Source organism: Colossoma macropomum, unplaced genomic scaffold, assembly GCF_904425465.1.
Source record: "Colossoma macropomum unplaced genomic scaffold, Colossoma_macropomum, whole genome shotgun sequence".
Classification (NCBI taxonomy): Eukaryota; Metazoa; Chordata; class Actinopteri; order Characiformes; family Serrasalmidae; genus Colossoma; species Colossoma macropomum.
Window position 1 is genome coordinate 7968655 of NW_023494792.1, and position 21596 is coordinate 7990250.

At 41.7% G+C, this 21596-nt stretch overlaps 1 protein-coding gene across 1 annotated transcript in view; it reads right to left on the bottom strand.

Annotated features, from left to right (window-relative positions):
• The window catches only part of abtb2b (ankyrin repeat and BTB (POZ) domain containing 2b), a 43079-nt gene that overhangs the window by 11244 nt on the left and 10239 nt on the right, over nt 1-21596 (bottom strand). The window contains exons 2-3 of the mRNA XM_036575783.1: nt 8404-8553; nt 3590-3797 (exon numbers count right to left, since the gene is read on the bottom strand). Of these exons, the coding sequence (XP_036431676.1) occupies nt 3590-3797; nt 8404-8553 (358 nt within the window). The remainder of the gene's footprint in view (nt 1-3589; nt 3798-8403; nt 8554-21596) is intronic.

Sequence of the window (21596 nt, forward strand, 5' to 3'; positions counted from 1 at the left end):
CAACAAAGCTGCTGAGTTACAACTTTTACCCTCCTCACACCCCCTGCACACTTTTGACAGATAGCCCACTCCTGTGACCCGGTTCTTATCTGAATGAAACCAAAGGAGTATGAAATCCGACCCCTTCTAAACGTTTATAACCCTTTGCTTTGTTCGTTTGCCAGAGGGCCACACAGTGTACACAGTGTGTCCAGGCCCCTCTCGCTCTCATTTGTCTGGCCCCTGGGTCACGCTATGACAGTGACCCCTGCATCTGATTCAAGGGCTCAAGTTCAGTCCGTAGCCTTCGAGCCGAAACCTGAGTGGGGCCAGGACCACATCAAAGCCCTGCCAGGCTGGGCGCGGTGAAACCGGAGAGCATGCAGTGCTAATTAGCCCGTGCTGTGCAGAGACATGTAATGGGGTCTTGTTGTGACCAGGTCACACTCGAGATGTGTGACTGTGATTAGACATGGGCTACACAGACCACACGGCCTGACTGCCTCCTGACTGCATGGACGTTTAGGAACGTGCTGTAGCGGCTGCGAGTCACACTTGAGGAAGGGAGTTTTTTGAGTGCATACCGCAGCTCGCTCCACCTTGTGGCACAATGTGGTCTGGCAAAGAGTCATGATTACTTCTTCAGTTACTGTTTCACAGAACTCCTGAAGCTCAGACTGTTTTTTTTCAAAGTTAAAACTGGACACAAAGCGTACGGTAGGGCGGTGTAAATTTCCTTCAGGAAATGATTCAACACATCATGAAATCTCAGATTTCACCACAATTATTTTATGATTCTGAATCATTTTAAACAAATACCTAATGCACAAATGTCACAGGAGGAACTATTTATGCAGTGTACAGAAGACATTAAAAATAATGCATAAAATATTTCTTTTTAGATTTGAAAATAGCCTGAGAATTTATACCAATAAATCAGGTGTTCAAAAGTGAGACATCCTTATTTTACAGTCAAAATGACCATTTAGTTATTCATTTTTCAGCATCATGAAAAAAGCAAAAACCATATTTAAAATTACAGAGAAGCCTCAATAACTAAGTAATATTTTTTTCAGTATTCAGTGCATCCACCCTTTGCCAATATTGCAGCTTTGGTTTTTCATAGAAATATGCAGATTTTTCTTCTACACCTCCAAAGTTCAGTCTTAAAAGTCGTTTACATTTTCTGCTTCTCTTGATCCAAAAGTTTCCAACAAATTCAATGATATTAAGGTCTGGACTGGGATGGTCAGTCCATTGTTCTGAGAACACAAAGCAGCTTCTTTGTTTGATGTGCAAGCATTCCTTTTCTCAGTAACAGCTCCTCGACAGCTACACATACTTTCACACCTCTAATGCTGAGCTGTCTTCTCACAGTGGAAAGATGGACAGAAACACCTGTGGAGCAAGAGTGGAGTTTGATTTTCTCCTGTCTCTTAAAGAAGAAAGCTTATTATGGTACTTGGTTGTAACATTCCAAAAACAGTGCAGCTGAATCTGCTCCTTCATCTTTTTTCCACCACATGTACAGTAAAGTTCCAATATCAAACTCCCACTCACTTCAAATATTTTACTACTTTTCTTTCATTCTACCTTGCATGTGGTTCCTCCTAAAGCAAGAGGCCTGGTTAATTACTCTTTTACTGTAACTGCTTTATTCAAAATGGCCAACTCCCATATGCACAAATCCTGTGTTTTCCTCACAGCTGCTTTAGTAAGTGTCTTGACACTCTGCAGTCAGCATGTATGAGCTGTCTCTGAATGCAGACACATGATTAGTGTGTCATCTATTTATTTCAGCTTATTTTTTGACCTCCCTCTATCTGAAACTTCCATTGATGCTTAGCACAGCTTCACCCTTCTGACCCCTCTATCTTAGTCCCTTTCTCTTTTCCTCTCTCTCTCTCTCTCTCCACCCCCAACCCACCCTCGTTACCAGACATGCAGGGTGCCCTGAGGTGTTGTAAATCAACCCTGTGTAGCAATAACCTCTGCCTATGATAGGAGCCCTCACTAGTGCCTTTACAATTACTGATCTGTGTTAAGACCACACAGTCTGCCAAAGTGAGCCGCGGTTTGAGTTTCAAACAAAGGTTTAATAGACTTTTCAATAATTGGAGGCCCACAGAGGGGATCTTGAATCAGGAGTGGGTCCTTAAGTTTAATCACTGCCAGGGCTGAGGTACCACCTGTAACCCATTCCACTGCCACACACACACTCCAGCTACACTGTAAAACTCGGGTGGTGGTAGTGGTGGTGTTATCGTGAAGATGGCAGGGTGAGTTCCTATTGCGCTGTCTCTTTGAAGTGAGCTAGTGGAGCACCTTTGTTGTTTTCCACTCATGTTTGTTATTTAGGTTGAGGTTTTTGCGCAGCATGCAGGCCAGCTGTAGCCATCATGGCTTCAGATCTGGCCGCAGCTCAATTATCATACATGTGTGTATACGCTATCTAAACATTTGGAGAAGGTTTGTGCCTCACATTCGTTAACAAACATCAGGCAAAGACCTACAGCCATCAACATGACCATCAAAGGATCGTATGGAGTTTGGAGCACTCAGGTATCAAGCAGCTGGCTATATCACACATACCAGTGTGCTGTGAAGGGTGAACGTATACAGGCTATTTTAGCATTTCCGTTTAAACTTAGGTCTGGCATGAGCATGAGCTTTAGTGTTAAGGTTTGTAATTAGAGTTAGGGTAAATGCTAGGGTTTAGGGTTAGGCACAAATGACACGAAATGTACACCAGAACGGTCCATCTGGAATCTCCCTTTTGCAGTAATCTGTGGTCATTAAGCTCTGGCTCCATTAGAGCTATTGTTCCTGACAGGTTAATCCCATCTTTTTGGAGAAAGCTCTTCTCATTGTGAGTAGAGATGAGAACCTCCTGCTGCTCCCCTCAAGTAAAAATATAGAGTTCTGATAGGAAGAAATGTGCTCCAGGGCTCGCTTCTTGGCCTGAAAGTAAAGTCTTAATCCTATTGTTTCTCTTCTTTCCTCTTCTGTAAGCCCTAAAAACCTTAAAGCTCATTTCCAAAGAAACTATGTGAAGGATCACAGTGACTGTTGCTGTAACTGGTCTTTTACTTGGTGTAAAGAAATTACTAAAGTGTTAAATTTAAATTGTTAAGTTCACCTTTCTGTACACTCCACTTTTGGTTCATTATAAAGCTTTCAATGGATGCATTTTTATAAAACTCAGTTGAAACCACTCAATTAAAAGGTTCTTTAGGGAACCAAAAGTGGTTCTTTTATGGCATAGCTCCAAAGAACTCTTTTTTGACACATTTATTTTTAACAGTGTAGTAGATATCCTATATATATTACATTCCTCCCAGAGAGCTCAGTGATTCTACCTTGAATTAAAACAGCTTGGAAAGAAACCCACTAAGTTCGTAATTTAATGAACTCCCACAACAAAGGCACTAAGAAGAGGATTTGAAGAGGTCTTTACAGCTCCACCATTTCATTACTGCATCTTACAGCTCCTTCAGGCTATGGCATTTCTCAGATGTTACATACATATGAATGGGCCATCAGGTGCTAATTAGTGTGGATTAGAAGCTGGAAACTGCAGGCTTGACAAACAAGGTGCTTTGGGCCTCACCTCTCTTTGCTTAGGGCCATCCTAGGTGGGTCCAGGTTGGGGTTCTCCATTGACTCCATCTGAGGACAGCGTAAGAAGTAGTACAGCGTGTGGAGGGCATCAGGAGACCAGGAGACAGGCTGCTGGCGGGTGTGGCGGGCTGGACTGAGTCCGGGTCGCACAGAGCTCAGACGCTGCATGTGGTGCATGGCCCGAGACACCAGATCACCTGACAAACAGAATTCAGAAGGCACACCGTGAAGAAAAGTAAGCATCGTTGTTTCCGAATAAATGAAATGTGCCATTTGTAGGCAAAGATATTCATCGCCCACCACAACACCTTATGCAAAAACAATGCTGGTTCTTGGCCACATTGAACAATAAAGCCTACCAGGTTGTTACCTTGTATGTCTATTGCATATTTTCAAACAGCTAACATAAAAATTCTATAATCTGAAAAAAATACTTTGCTAGTGAAAACATACTTTTGATTACTGCATGTCTTCATGACTACTGCCAACTTACAGTCAAATCTGAAGTGGCAAGGCAGGCTCTCACAGTTCACAACACTTAATCAGAGCATGCTTTATTAACGTATAAATGATTCAGGTATTGGTTACATTTAAACTGGTATATTTAAACAATTTCCGAGACATTGATAGGGCATTTATGCCCTAAAATCATTTTTAAAAGACATTTGCCAGACTTTTTTCTGGTCTAAAACCAGTATTTACAGGAAACCCTGATTTCTTTAACTGACTAGATGCTAAACCTGGAATGGCCCTCTACAATTGCGTAACTTCTGGAGCACAGTGATTAGATAAAGAAGAAGCAATCCAAATAAGGTTACGAGTTTGCATTCCTGTTGCGTCATCTCCCACCCCACCAATTTTCTAGATTACATCACGTTGCATAGGTGAAGTATGTAAAATTAACCACAAAATCAAATCAGAACTGAAACAATAAGCACTACATGAAACCTAAGACAGTACCACAGCAGTGTCCTCCACACTCTAATGCTATGAAGTTACTTCATCATAAGCTACATCAACAAAGCACACAACAATATTATATGTAAAAGTATTTTTCTCCCAGAATTTCAGCTGCAGCACCAACAATAAACCCCCAATTTCCTTTTCTTACCCTGCTTAGAAACACCCACATTCACTGTTGTGCGTTAGCGTTAGAGGAATCTACAGATACTCAAGTATAGAAACATGAGAGGGGTTATTTGGCCTGTTCCCTGCCACTTAATGTGTTTTTCTGCAGACCTGAGCTCTGCAGGACACCCTTATGAACAGTAAATCAGGACCTGGTTAAGGACAGATGGAGGGAGGAGATGAAACACCCCTTGCCTCTCCCTCCATTACAGAGAAAAACACAATCAGAGCCCAAGAAACAAAACACCAAATGGTCACAAAAGAAGCAATGAGTGAGCACTAGAATTATACAGCTAAACACCGGTAGTAATCCACGCAGGATGATGGTAGACCATAAAGGCACACACACTGTAGGCTGGTCAATTTGTGGAAACAAGTAACGCTCATTTGAGGTAATTACCCCATGGGTTAATTTCTAACCAGAGTGGGTTTTGAGTGGGAGGGACCCTCCATTAAGAGCTGAAGACCCCACTTGTAGCTAAAAGGGGCTTCTTTGTATCCTGCCAAGACCTGGAAGGGGTCTTGAAGGAATTCAGGCCACAGATGGAAAGCTGGGCTTTGCTGCTGTTGCCTATACCCTCAGAGAGATCAGCTATGTTGGTCTGAGCATATTAAATAAAATATTTTCTGGCTCAGAGAAAAAAAACACTGAAATGCAAGGCATCTCACATTATTTATTTTGATACACAGACAAAATATCACAATATTTATAATATAATGTGATGAGTACTGTGTATTTTGAAAATGTCTAAGTATTGTTATTTCATATTTTTGCCATATTGCCCACTCCTACACATACCAATGCTCCAATTTCTGTAAGCACTCTCAAACTAAGAGTAGGTCTAAACACTCCAAAACGTCTGAGTAACAGAACAGATAAAGGAAATACAGGGTCAAATCATGACATACTTGTGTGAAAGTGGTGGAAAGCTGGATTCTAGGATGGCCTTTTTAGGTGCAGGGCTTCAGGGCAGCTGAGGCTGTACAGATGGCCCACTGTCTGTGCATTCCCCTGGGCAATGCTGGCCTGCACTGCCCTGAGTGTGTGTGGAGAGGGTGCCAATGCAGCCCAGTGGTCTCCCTGAAGTCAGCACAAAGAGCGCTCTCACTCAAACTCACTGACTCTGCAAACACTCTACTGGACTATTCCCTCTAATGAACGTGCTCTTGTGTAGAGGTACAAACAGAGGAGTGTCCAGACATTTGCAGGAGGAAATTTACTCCTTCCATCAGCAAGCCCGACCTACTTCCCGCCTTGTGCCCCAACCAGCTCTGTGGCATGCAGGGTAAACACACATACAGGCAGGTAGGGCGGCCAAGAGGAGGAAGAGCTGGTCAACAGAGAAAGCCTTCATCACCGAGGAAATATCATATTTTCATATGTTAACTAATGTAAAGTGGGGAAAAATACTGTCGAAATGATGAACTACCCATGAACAGAGAGTTAGACTTCAAATGATTCTGTTATGTTACAGATTTGATTATATAGTGAAGCACTGTATGTTTCTAGGCCACTGAACTCCAAACACTAAACACGATTTCATTCTGTTTATACATAAACATAGCGTGTGTATGTTCATTGGATTTATCTTAAAAATCAGGGTATGACCATTAATTTTGGAATTCCCATTGCTCCATCCACTACTTAATAGCAGAAAAAAGTTTCCCAGTACAAAAATATATACTTTTTATACTATGCTATGACTCTCCACATTGTACCACATCCCAAAGGGGTTCTATTAGATTCAGAGCCAGTGACTGGGAAGGCCACTAAAGAACAAAAGCTGAGTTTTGGTTTGTGACATGGTACATTATCATACTGGAAGCAGCCATTAGAAGATGGGTAAACTGTGGCCATGAAGAGATGTACGTGCAACAATAGGTTGTGGCATTAAAGTGGTGATGATTGGTATTAACAGGCCCAAAATGTGCCAAGAAAACATTACACCACCTGCACCAGCCTGGACTATTGACACAAGGCAAGTTGGGTCCATAGATTCATGCCGATGGTGCCAAACTCTGACCCTACCATCTGCGTGCCTCAGGAGAAATCAACACACAACAGACCAGGCTACATTTTTTAAGTCTTCAACTGTCCAGTTCTGGTGGTTGTGTGCCAATTGCAGCCTCAGCTTTCTGTTCTTAGTTGACATTTGAATGCAGCAAGTATAAGTAAGTAGTATGTATAACCAGCTTTAAACCCGTAAAACAATACAGAAATAAGGTAACATGTAATCACAGTTAGGGTTAGGGCAATACAGCAATATCATTATTGTGATAAATGACATCACATTGACACATGACACATTGTCATTGTCAAGATACTGTCAGTTCTCAAAGATCACTGAATAATTGCATGTTTCATTAGAAAATAAAAAGTTGAATAAATGTCTTTGTATTTATGGTGTTTGTATTTTTAAATGTGGCACTAGTGTTTCTTAGTCTGTTCCTACTGATCAAACATAAAAAGTAAAGTATTATGATAATATATGAGTACAGTGAAGATGCCTTGATTTATCATGATGTTACACAATACGTAAGACTTGGGGACAAAGACAATGGCCCCAGCTCAGCACTACCAAGAAACCTAAAACTTCAGCACATGCTGAGCAGACATCACAGATCTCTCTCCAGGCCAGACATGTCTAGGGCTCTATCGGGCCAGAAGAGAATGGTGCGGGGCCTAAAAAAAAGATAGTGGGAACATATTAACCCCCACTCACATCCTCTAATAGATATCCAGCTGTGCAGGATGTCCTTTCACACTGATCTAAGGCCAGTGCTGTTGAGTCACCTTTAATAAATTTGAAAATCATGTTGGTAGAAAAGGTTTATCTCAAATGAGTGTGAAAGAGCAGCCTTTTACCTGAGGCCTTTATGCAAATGACATGTGGGGTCTGAGACTCCAAGGGAGACTGAGTTTTTCCCCACATGTTCTAGCATCCCTCACTTTTTTCTCTCTCTTTTATCTCACCCAGCTTGATATTTAGAGAGCAAACACTTCCCTGTCCCACTCCTAAGGGACTGAGACAAGAAGTGTTTACCAGGAGGGAGGGATAATGGGCTAATCTGCCTGGAAAGATAAATAACATTCACATTATCACCTTTCCCACATTCACTCTGCTGAAATAACAGCAAGCAAACCTGTATCTGTGCAGTCCTAGTGTGAGCTCATTTCTGCTTTGCCTCAGCTATTGGCACGCTGATACATTCACCAGCAGAAAGTGCACTCAACTTGTGCATATATGAATAAACATGATTTCGTTTTTCTCACTCATGGAGAATAGCTTTACAGACATGTATTGTATGTTAATAGACTTTTTCCACAAGTTTGCTTCCAACTCCCCACTGTCAGGATGGCCCAGTTTTTCAAAACATCAGAGAGACAAGGAGCACGAAAGGGGAAATGTGAAGAAACACTGAGCTGAGGGAAATGCACTCAGAAATTCTTTTCAGTGCTCCTCAGAGGAAATCCTGGATGAACCCTTTGTTCTGTCAGCTGCATGGTACTTTCTACACCACTGCCTTGGACGAATGTGTGTGTGCAAATACAGAACATGAAGAGCGACTTTTATCAACTGCAGATAATCCCATTAAGTCATGGTAGAATAGCATCAATCATTTTATTGTGTTTAGGAGAGAAATAGATAAAGAGAGGGAGAGAGAAAGACTCACTCAGTTCAGAAATGCTGCCCACGCAGGTGGCCAGTAGAGACTGCTCCAGGGTACGGAGCTCCAGTTGGGCGTACGCATCCTCTCTGCTCTCAACCCCAGCCTGCTGGCCCTCTGTGTACGGACTGAAGTGGGCCGGAAGTGACAGCACGCCTACAGAGAGAAAAATAAAGAGAAAAGAAAACATTAAGAAAGCACAGATTCATTCAATTAACTTGTCATATCATCTGTAAGCCTACATACGATTTATTTCGAAAAGAGCCACAAGAACCTCCATAAGTGCCAAGCTTGCCATTAACTTTTATAGCTGAATTTATAAACAGTAAGTGAGGCCATCATTGTCTTTTATTGCCAAGTGTGTAAACTATGCATTATGGTTTCATTGTAAAGGATTTCTAAATAAAAGAAAACAGACCACAGCCTTTCCAGTCTCAACATGTCTTAATTATCAGGAACTGAGCAGAGCCAGTCTGGCTGCACACAACATGCGCAAAAGGAAGAAGGCAGGTAAATTTCTGTGTTCGCTTGATTCAACAGAAGAAAAGCAACTCATTTGTGTTTATAACACACTTTCCTTTCCCAAGCGTGATGTCTGCTTGTGTACTGTGGTTCAGTTAGTGCAGTTGATATTTTCACAGAAAAATCAAGGCTACAAAAATTTACATTTACAGCATTTAGCAGATGCTTTTACCCAAAATGACCTCCAACAGAGACACTAAGACACTGCCAGATACAAGAATCAGTGCTGGTACCTTGAAAGAAAGATGCACAATACAGAAATAAGACACACCAAAAGTGCAATACAGTACATTTCAAATGCTTCACAAACAGATAGGTCTTCAGACAGCATCAGCATCTGAGGACAGTGAGACAGCCATCAGACAGCCATCAGACAGCCATCTCTAATCTGTAAGCAAGAACAACAGTAACAGAAAATACTGAAAAAACTCAACTCAGATCCCATAAACTGCCTTTTAGTGTAGGTTTTCAATCTGCAGTAACAACTATATTTACATATAAACAATACAAAAGGCAATCTTCTATAAATTCTGACTTGCTCCAAGTGGTCAAAGTGCACGATTTCAACATCACAGAGCTTCTGTCTAATTAATTGCATCATAATTTCACCAAACCTCTAGCCATAAATGCCTATGTTTGTAGCACTGATTAGAAAAAAAATATGGACAAGACTCAGCAAGCCCCAGAGATCTTTGTTGCAAAACATGGATTACGTTTCAGCTGAAGAAACAGGAACCTTATTGCTGCAAGACCTGCAGGACCTTTTAGAGAACTAGAAAGCACAGGGCATGTACCCAATGAATCTTCTTCTTTCTAATTATTCCTCCTCCAAAGGTACAGTTTTAGACAAGGGAACTGATATGAGGTCATGGCCACTACTTCTTCAGTCTAAACATAGGCTTTGCTGGTAGACTAACATAAGTGTCTTTCGTTCAATTTCACAGATGGCTGAAGTGAAACCTTTTCCCACAGCCTGTTAATGGGACTTTCCCCAGTATGTGCTGGAAACTGCAAAGACTAGGCTTCTGATTCTCCTAACAGCTCCACCCAGCTCCTCTCAGAGCCAGAATTAAGCTCAACTCAACCCTCTGCCAAATGAAAAGATTGCATAATAGCAAGTTTGCTTTATTAAGGCTTTAATTTATACTGAAGAATGAGATTGTTATATAATATACATTATAATACTACACGTCATCATCTTTCTGAGCCACCTATTTAACCCCTGTATTTGTTTTTTGTTTTGTTTATTTTTTTCTGGCCAGATTTACACAGGATGAGTAAGCGCTTATGACACTTTGAAAGATGTCATCTGCACTTCCCAGAATGATTCAAAACACTCCCTCTCCCTCTCTTTCCCTCTCTCTCTCGCACACCCTATGAGAACAGCCTGATATGTTTACGACTCATTCCTGTATTTACTCCAGCATGGTCTAAAATAGCAGTTTCCTGCCTGCTTTTCATGTGGATGACCCAAGCTTGGTGTAAGGCTCAGAGCGTCATACAAAAAGCAGCTCAGTCCCAGCAAGAGGCAAATTCAGCCCTGGTACACTGCAATCCATGACAAACCTTTTCTTTGGCCTTCAGGGGCAAGGGTGCTGCCAAGTAAAAGGAACCAGGCTGGGAACCCTCACCGAGAAGCAAAAACAAAGCAATATTGTAAGACAAGTTCATGATTTATGCATGGCGCACCACAAGGAAGACAGGGACTTATCTCTTTGCTCTTTCAGAAGGTTAGATCCCTCTACAATATTTTAAATTGCATTTTCACGGTTTCCACATGCCAAGTGTCTGGTCTAGTACTTTGGAACACCTCATAGATAAAAGCATATGAAGTGAAAAACAGGGCTGTGTAAAATGTGATTGTATCGCACACAGTATGAGGGTGGCTCCAGTCTTCCCAAATATTTTTTTTTTGCTCTTGCAGTACAAGGGTGGGCAATGTGCAGAGATCTTTTCATAGTTGTGATAAATTACATTACAGTACATTTTCTGAGTATATCATGGGTATCATCAGCAGTTACAGAATACTGAACAACTGCATGTCTGATCAAAAGACAGACTGAGACAGATTAATTTGTCTGTACCAGTTGTCCCATTCTTTTTCTAGTTCCTTCTTAAATATTTTGGCAGGTACTACTGTTTTGCTGGTGAATTGGGTCGATTTCAAATCATTGCAGAAAAGTATCTTAGTGCATACTGTCCATTATGGAAACGTCTTTGAATACTGTGATGTATGTTTGCAATATCACCCATCCTTATTAAACAGCATAAGCATGGGGAAAAGGCTCCAGTAAACATGCAGTGTGGCAGTACAGGGACCAAGGAAAATCATGGCTCTGCCTGCATCCGTTGCTGAGTCATAAATTCCAGCAGACAGGGCTAAACGTTGGCTTACAGTAAACAGCTTCTTTACAATCTCCAAAAGCCAATATGATTTACATTCATAATGTGGCATTTATAGCTTAAGGCTAAACTATGCAGGTGTGCAAGTATGATTTAGCAACAAAGCAGTCAATCAGAAGGCAAATAAAGTTTCTACATAAATCACTTCTACCACATGAATGCAGCATTTGGAAACAGGACTGGGTCTTATATTAAAAGAAATACTGGAATAGTGCAATAGAACAGATCCAGTGCATGGAATGCATCTTTCTTGAAGTGTACACAACTGCAAATAAGAAACACACTGCCTCAATTAAAAACACATTGGTTGAGTTTATCCTCATAGAGACTCAGTAAGAAAGTGAACAGCGTTTCCAAAAGGCACATCAGAGTGGCCTACGTGAACAGATTTATTATCTATTTTTAGCTTAGAACCTCCAAAAAGACCCACTGTATTATAGTTAGCTCAAGACCGAATGTTCAAAGATAAACAAATAAGTAAAAAATAAATGACTACAAAAATAAAAAAAACAACTTCAGGGATGCTTGCCACCAGAGCTGTGGCTAGCCATGCCGTGAGCCAGTCATGGTTAATCAGAACCCTCTGCTTCCCTCATATGCCACTCTAAACCCCTTTATGAAAATCTGCCCGCAACCAATTTGTCCAGTTGCACAGGGTATGGCCTCCATCTGGGTGTGGGTGTGTGTGTAGTTGTGTGGCTGTATGAAAGGCAGAACATGGCCAGGGTATTTGCTGACGTCCACTATTCCCCACAATAGAAATGGTTTCCTCTATTGGTTAACAAAGAATGCACACATCAGCCTGCGTGCTCTAGTATGCAGCCCTGCCCAAAACTCAGTTCTCAAACCATTCATGTAAATTCAATTGTTTTAATGTCAAAACATGACAACTGCACTTCTAACTATCAGATGCTTTTCAAAACTGACATTTACATGCTTTCTGATTAAGTCTGAAATAGGCAAAACTGATCATACTGTCTAAAAGCAGATATGATATGAAACAGCTCTACTGACAAGAAAAAAAAAATCCTGAATCTCACTAATTCTCACTCCATGTACCAGGAGAGAAGAGCTATGGGAGCTAGCTGTTGGGGTGTTTGGAGTGAATAACTTTAGGAACATCCAGTAATAGAGAGTTTCTCCCATGAGCCCACACCCTGCCTGCTCGCTTGCTTTTTCCCACAATCTTTCGTCCTCTGAGAGTCTGAGAGAGGGCAGGGAGAATGAGAGTTTAGGTCTGGAGCCTGCTGTATAAAACCTGCGCTAAATTGGTATATTAAGTTTCTGATTTCCACAATAGAAAAAATCAATTTCATAAATTCTCTCCCACATCAGCCACAAGCCTTAACACAACAGAAAAAATGCAGAGCATAGAACAGCGAGGCCCGTTTGTGCAGCGTAATGCTTGTTCAAGGCTTTTTACAGTACCCTTGCTTGCTTTCCCAGCAATCACTCATACCAGGGCCTGCACAAAGTGCATTCCTGATGCCTAATTGGTCTAGCAGCAGGGCTATGTTTGGTCTAACAAGTGTCAGTTGTTCCACTTGTATCCATGTGTGTTAAGTGCAAGGTCTTGCTCCTTTAAGACCCAGGAGGCCCCAGACTCTGATGTCTGAGTGGGCTTTTCACATTGTCGGAAGGCCACCTGCCTGTGTGTGAAAACAAGATATTCATTCATTAGGACAAACCTCAGCTCCTCAGAGCTGTTTCCTTCACACAGAAACTGCATTTGTGAAGGCGGCTGTTCAGAGGAGGATCAAACACACAGCGGCGCTCGCTTGGCCCTTTTTAGGCCCACGCCACCACACACGGCCAGGGACAACAGAATTTGGCCTCCAGATGCTGACCATCACTGACGGCTCATAGTTTACTCTAATGGTGTCTAAAAGCACCTATTTCAGAGATCGCCATCAATTTAGCTAGTAACAGCATGTCAAAAGGCATGCGATCTTAGATTAGCCTGTGGTCTATAACAAACACAGACACTAACTGCAAGAGTGAGGGAAGATTATAAGGCAAATTTTGGATTCTCTTCACCTATCACTTCATAGATAGAGACAAGAGGCCCATTTAAAGCCATGCAGGAATGTCTGTGAGAGGACTTCAAGATGAACAATTGTGGCCTGAAGTGAGGTGGTGGTCCATTTACCAGAGGGTAAAAATAACAGTGTTTATCTAGCCTTGCCCAATGAGTCTAGTCATTGCGTGGCCTCTATCATTATCGAGTGAACCAGCAGGCGTTGCTCCCTTCACACAAGCTCGTCACACTAATTAATCTCAGTGTGGATTTGACTGATGGCTGGAGGGATTCTGCTCAGTGTCCCACAACACCTTAGTAAACCATTACGAAAATCCTGATGTGGAAGGAGATCCTTATTGCAGCTGGGTGAAAGGCTTTTAAGGCTCAGTAACTGTAGGCGTATGGCATGTAGACTGCTTATAGGATCAACTCCGCAGTACACCACAAAAAAGAAGGAACAACTAACTTGAAAAACATCATATTTATAGTATAGTCATGAATTACAAATAAAACTCCAAATCTAAGCTCCTAATAAACAGTTATCCCTCAGGGGTTACTTGTTTTGATGGTAAATCTGAGACTAAGTCATGTTGCATGCCTCTTAATCCTCTGTGAATGCAAATGCTCTCAGCCTTCAAACATTCCCTTTGGATGACATGTTGCTGGTAAGCAGCTCAGCACAACAAATTCTAAACATGACTTTATTCTGAAAGGACCTATACATCCTTTCAGTATAAATCCAAGCCAACCATTGGAGACAGTGGTTTTTCAAGTTTATTGGGGTCTCCTTGTTTTATATAAGGCACCCGAAAGAGGGCTGCACTAACATGTCAGTAGAGCTTGGCTCTTGAGTAATGTATGTCTGGCATTGCTGAGGTTTCAGATTTTCCCTAATGAAGCCCAGATTACTCCACTCCCCCCATACAGACAGCAAAATAAACCCACCCAAACCTCCTGTTCATCAGCCTCGCTTTTACTGTTGGAATAATGTCGTCAACTCTGATGGAGCAATGAAAATAAACCATTCAGTTTAGAAAATAATGAACATAGTCAGGAAAATACAGCATGACTCACCTTAGAATGCTTAGTTATTTCAATTTACATTTGAGCAAAACATGGCACCATGTTGTGGCTATGAGTTTTATTGGAAGATTCAAACCATTAGCAGCTTCAGTGAGCTAAGAGTAACATACCTTTTTCAAATAAAGCTACAAGCTTCTTAAAAACAAGCTCTTTCTGTTCAGCCTACTAAGGAATGGCCTTAAAAAATCGAAGCTATACGATCTAAAACTAGTGTGTGGTGCACTGTATGAGTGATTGGAGTATTTGCTCTCTCTCTTTCCGCTCTCAGGATAAAAGAGCTCTTTTTTGAGCTAATCTTAGATCAGCTTTCTCTCTCCACTGCTTAACTGTTCAGCATTAGAAAAGATCAAACTGACCTCAGATCAGTAGTAAACAGAAACTTCCACCAACAGCCTTTTATTTTGTCAGATGTAGCGTGCTGTGTTGAGAACAGTGAGTCAGTCACCTTTGGAGCATAACGTCTCCATTAAAAGAGAGCTAGCACAATCGGGCTGCTGTTCAGCTTGCGCCCTGACTGATGGGCCAGGGCAGCTTTGACGGACGTGCGCTGGATGGAAACTGAGTGTAGTGGCACGTGTGTCTTTTACACACAAACTTACAACATGTGCTGCTTTGGATGTCAAGCTTCTCTGGTAGGCCACCCATATATAGAAACCACTTCTCAGAAAAACGAATGCTAAGGGGCCTCAACAAGACAATTATCTAGTCACAGCGTATGCCACCCGCTGTCTACATCTCAGCTTTGTACAGCACCAACCCATCTGAAAGTGTGAAGACAAGCATGTGCTACCTTTGAGACATCCACATCTTCTCCTAATGTTGTGGATGACTATGTTTGTCACCTGACACATGCAGAAGAATAGCATCACTGCAGACCAATAGGAAAGAGAAACTAAAGTATAAATTGTGCTCTCTTAGACTCCTGACCACCGAAGGCTGTAGCGTTGCAAAGTCTCAACCTTGGGTCCTAGCAATAAAACACAATCCTATTAGCCAGCTGCCCCACCATGGAGCCCATAAGACAACAGAATCTTTAGAAAAATGGATCTTCCTAATACTAACTCTGTAAGAGAATCTGAAGCTGTTTATCCACATCAAGTCTGAGGTACAGAGAATAAATTGAAGCATTCATTAGTTTTTTGGGACTACTCTAATGAAAAAACACACAATCCTCTCAGTCAGTCGTACAACTCAAAAGCCAACAAGACAACAACTTCCTAAAAATGGATTTATTTACAGTCTGCCTATACACGTGTCTAACAGAATCAGAAACTGTTTCATCTAATGTTACTGCAGTCTCTTCCATTGAGCTCAAAAGGTCAGTCTCCTTTTACACAACGGAAAAATCTCATTACAAAGCATTCAATGCCACAGGTACAGGTAAATGGGAAATAACCTACTTGGCCTCATATTAAGAGAAACACTTGACTTTTTCCGTTACACAACCCCCATTGGCCTCTTTGTTTTTTCTCTCTCTCTCTCTAAGGAAATGAGTGTAGATGGTCAGATTCAGCATATCAACAAAGGCTCCTTCTGTCCCAAGCAGCTTTCTTATGATTAACATTCCAGATCTTACACAGAGCAATCTTTACCAATAGAAAATAAGTTGAATCAATGAACAACATCACACAATGGCTATGCTGTGAGTACATGCTCTTAGTTTGACGAAAACGAAAAAGCAGTTTCGCCTTGCTGTGATATAATTGCTAAAAGACAAAATGACAATGCTGAACTGAGCTGAGCTGAGCTGATCATACAGACATCAAGAAGCAATTGTTACGATATGGCTTTCTAACTCCATACAAATGCTGGAGCGGCCATCCTCGATTTTATAGTGGAAACCTGGTTCACAGTAGGCAGAGGCCCAAACCTCACTTTCCTGGCAAAGAATCAGTGATATTCAGGCCAATTATTCTGTGTCTAATATACTGCCTGTAATTACAAAGCTCTTTCCTTGCTCCACATGAGTTTCTTGAATCTTATGTGCTTTTACCTGGAGGACAGAAGGGGTTTCCCTTAAATTTCACTTAAGTAAACCCCCAATTTATTCATCAGAGAAAATGAGTGCACGAACAACACAGAGTAAAATCATTGTGTGGGGTTTCAACCATTAACTTATACAGGTAACAAGACAATAATGAGGGGTTTTCCTTAAAAAGAAAGAAAGCAATTCTCAAAAACACAAACTTCCTCAGCAGAGAGAGGGTGTAACATGATTTCAAGTCCTGCGGGGACTGAGGCGTACAGATGTGAAAAATTCCTAACCCCCTGTTCCATAACCTTTAACCTTCACACCTTCATGAGACACACACTCTCTCTTACACCACTGCAGCCGTAAGCAGGAAGCAGGGACCCCAGGGCTTACATAGGAACAAAGCACCTTTGTGGCAGGACACCCCCACTTTTCATTCACTCAGACTGCATTGTTTCTTTCCCCAGTGTGCCTTACCAGAAGTGAATTCAGCACTAGGCCCTCAACAGGGGACTGACAGTTTAGTGAATTTCTTTTCTCTGAATATCTGACATTCGAATACAGGTTCAGGGTCTGACCTATATATCGGCTGGCCAATGATTAGGGGTGAAAGGTTAATTGTTTTTTTTTATCTAAACTGAGTGCAATTTTCAAAACACAACAGCTGCCATTTTAATTATATCCTACATCATTCAACAGTGTCTTAACAAGCAGAAAAAATTAACCTGAGAATACAGAGCTTGTTAACTGGCAGTCTGGCACACTGCATTCAGCATTCAAGCCTTAAACTGAAAAATGCATGCATTATAGATAATAATCACAAAATTCACAAAATTAGACAAAAAAAACCTCAATTAGATATTTTCCTAAATCACTCAGCCCTACCAATAAAATAGGCCGATATTGTGATCCCAGAGATTTACTGATATCATATAACACAAGCACCTCTCTACAAAGAGAACCAATGAAAAAATAATTAACAGTAACCAACAAAAATGCTAAGAATTTTTGGAAATTCCAACCCCAGAAAAGTTTCTGCTGTGAATTTGAGATTAAGAAATGTGACAGCTGAGAACTGAAGTCATATTTAACAATTCACTATAACTTGAACAACTAAAGATATTCATTTATAATCTGATATCATTTATTCAAATTTTTTGTACTGGTATCGGCATCAGTCAAAGAAATTTTCATGTAGGTCAGACACTAACAAGAATATTAATCATTAATTCTTATTTACATTCATTCTGGAAATGAGACAAGCTGAACTCCACCAACGAACAATGATGAAGGATGAAAGGATGCATGTTAAAGGACTGGTCATAACTGAAAGATTGGACACAAATCCTTTCATCACTAGCTTCCCTTTGTATCTGAACTGTAAACTGGCTAAGTAGAACAAATTTGGCTTAAGCTGAATGCTAATGCCAATCTGGCATCCTTCTTGAATCCCAATAGCGCATCTCTACAGGTGGGCCCTCTGTTGTCCAGGACAAACATTGTTTGAATGCCACGTTCATCAATAATCAGGAGGGCATGTCTGAGAAGTGAGGACAGCCTGCTGCTTCTATTTCTATTCCTGTTCTAGGAAGGAAAGAGGGCCATACAAACATTTACTCAGGCCCATAACTGCCTGTTTGTGCCTCTTTCTCTCCAGGAGACACCTGTCCCAGAATTCTGCAGCTCCACAATCAGTTCTAAACATTGTTTTACGTCACAGTGTCATTCTTCATCCTCCCCCATGGTCCCAGCTGCTGTGAGTACAGGTGCCCTGGGACTGTTTCTTTAGCAGTAAGACATCCTTAAACAGGCAGCAATGTGAACAGCACAAGCCCATCCTCACCCCCTCTCGCCTCAACAAACATGCTAGTGTAAACACTCAGCACCACTCGTGCAAATACCAGCGTGCGACCACACCCCTTCAGGGATACAGTGCCAGAACGGAAACTCTTCTGTGCTCTCTGGAGAGCCCTGGACTGCTGCTCCTCCAGATTGGTTTGATGGTGCAGAATGATTAGTGACATGGAAAAGAAGGATCAGAAATGTGGATAAGAGACATCAAAAGGGACTATTGATCACTGGACAATGGGCAATCCTTCCCTCTTTATCTACTCTTTCATTTATTCATCAACACACCATCCCCCTTCACCCCTAAGGTACAGTACATCACGAAAGGACAGCGAGCAGCAGGCCTGAAGGCAACAGGAAGCCACTGGCCCATGGGCCCCAGGGACCACCCACAGGAACCCCATTCAGATGTGCAGGCCAGATGGAAAAAACAGAAAAAAGGCAAGGCATTGGGGAGGTACTGCTTGCTGCTTCTCCTAAAAATCTCTCCATCTGCCCTCCCCACAAAACTCTAAAAGCAGGCCTCAAGTCAGTGCCAAAGCCTGCTTAAGACCTTTAGACGTTTCTCAAGAAAAGACGACCGCGTTCTAGGCGTTTCCTGACCAACACAAGGTGAAAAAAAGGTCAATGCATTTTGCTTGACTTTTTCCAGACACAGACATACAATAATGACTAAATAATGGCTGACTGATTGCTACACTGTTTACCAAGCTAGAACATTCTCTACAGAGATGGCTACTTAGCTATCATTTTTTATGAACAGAAAAGAGAAAAATACATTTCCTGGCCACAAAGCAAACCCACTCTTCCTGGGCCGGATCAGACCCACCACCCAAACAAGCCTAAAAAGGGGGTCAGAGGTGGACATCCATCTATTATCCTCACTGTTGGCTTCTGTGCACTCAGCTAGCTCTCAGGGTCAAATCTGTCTTCATTCCCCCTTCTCCTCCATGGCCTGTCAGAGTGCTAAGAGCACAGCTAGCTCAGACACCCGCCCATTAGTCCTGGACCCACTGCTCTTAAATAAACAGCAGACTCCTCCACAGACTCACGAGCAAAGCCTTGTGCCTACTGAGATCCAAACAGCAGAGGAATCTCTTGGGATGTCTAGCACTTTCCCTACATAACCATGTGTGGTTCTCTGGCTCCTCATGTACATTCATGCTCTGTGGAGGCCTAACCTGCGAAAAGCAGGATAACACAATGACAGGGGACTCTAAAAGCTGCCCTTTTTGCACTCAATGATTATCTTATGCATAATGATCAACTTTAGTATTTGCAAGAGGGAAGCTGACTTCAGTTTATTGCCAGAAGCAACTAAATTTAGCAAAAGCAGGATATTGTGATAATGAGGTGGGCCAGAAGTATGAGCAGGTTTCTTCCTCCCATGTGGTTCCTGCTTTCCTCAGAGGAGTTTGGAAAGCAGGGAAGCGATAATTGGTTTTCTCTCGCTGCCATTTTGGGAAGAGAAAGTGATTCTGACAGACTTGAAAGCTAACTGCCAGTTTAGTCACATGAAAGAAGTGACTGTCTGGCTCTAAATCTGCAAATGTGTCAGGATTATCTGCATTAGTACACTGCTAATACAGATAATGGTAGCTTAGGCTGCAGAGGAAAACAACACAGTTCATCTTTTCGATGTCTTGTCTTTTCTTGTCTTTTTGTTTCCTTCAATCTGAAAATACCTCTAAAAGCCTCTGTTTTCTCACAAGTTTCAGCATAACGTTACAAGCTCTTTGTGGTCACTCCATCAACCACTAACTCCGATACACTCACAAGGGGAACGTTTGGATGTGAGCTCTAGGCCAGAACAGAAGAGCCTGGATGGGCTGCCCTGGTTTGGAACAGCTGTAAACTGCTGCACTCATCACTTTTAATCTGCTAACTCAGAGTGCAGGCAGCCGGATCGCAATTACTGAACTGCTGCTGCTACTGCCAAACAACGAGTGGGTGCTCTGACTGACAGCCATATGTGGAAGGTGTTGAAGAGTTTCAGAGCTCTCTCTCTCTTCACATATGCTGAATGGTCTACCTATCACTAAGATTTTCCAGAAAATGTGTTTCAAAGTTGCCAACATACTAAGCCAATATTAAGATTGTTACACATCTCCATTCACAGCAGTGGAAGCAGTCCACACCCAGTAAAAAGTGAGATTGATTTCAGTGAAGGGAAAAAGAGGAGACCCCTAATACAAAAAAGTAACCGCTGAAAATGGGTTTAGGCCTTGTAGTTGACCCCAAAAGAGAGAGCCTGCATAGGCCTTTAACTTCCAGCTGTTATGGCCTTGCCGTCTGAGATGATGGCATTTCAAGACATGTATGTGGACAGAGGCTGAGGCTTGGCACCACAGCACTGTCCCACAGAGTTTAACCAGGATGAGAAACACTTAACGGAAAAGACCTAAGACCTAACTACTGTTTTTGTGTGTGCGAGTGAGGGCTAATGCACATTGCAGAGAACTGAGATCACGACAGTGTGCACAGAAATTGCAATATATAGAGCACCTGCAGTAGCAAAGAGTCACACAGATCTAAGCAGCGGTCAGAAGTGAATGCAAATGCAATTGTTTCCATTGCAGAACTGACGGCTAAGTGTGACTTTGTTGTTTCAAGAAAAAAAACAGTGCCTCTGCAGAAACGTCTTACCACACTTCATCACCACTACAGACATTTTATGGAGTAAATGCTGTACTGTGTCAATCAACTGTCAAACTAGGTCCTGGTAAAACAATCTGAATGTAGTTTCATGTTTCTGGTGTTCAGGTGGCCACAGGGATCTGGTGTGGTCTTGCCTAAGAGGGTGTTATTTATGATGTGATGCTTTTATAGTGAAGGTGCTGGTGAATAATTACATACCTGCTGAAACCATTCCTCTGAAGTGTACCTGCTAAACACTCTAGTGCCACAGTGCTTTCCTATTAAACTGTTCCACGAATGTTAATGAATGAATAAAGAGGTGACTTGTTGCTAAACGTGAGCATAACATCAAGGGAGAAAATAAGACTAAATAAATCACACTGTAATACATCACAGTGTTTTGCAATCCAGAAACCAAAGGTAAATAAATACAGCACCGTGCAAATGTCAGAGAGCATTTTTCATTTGTTTCCAATCAAAACAGCCATTAAGTACAAGCTTTCATTTTCCAGCATCAGGGAAAAAGTAGAAAACTTAAATCACACAGAAGTCTCAACAACTAAATCTAATATCAAATTATTATTATTCAGTATTTAGTGTGTCCACCCTTTGCCTTTATTACAAATCACATTCTTTCAGACTTGCTTTCAGTTTTTCAAACAAATCTGCAGGGATATTTCTCCACATCTCCAAAGTTCAGTCTTAGAAGTTGGT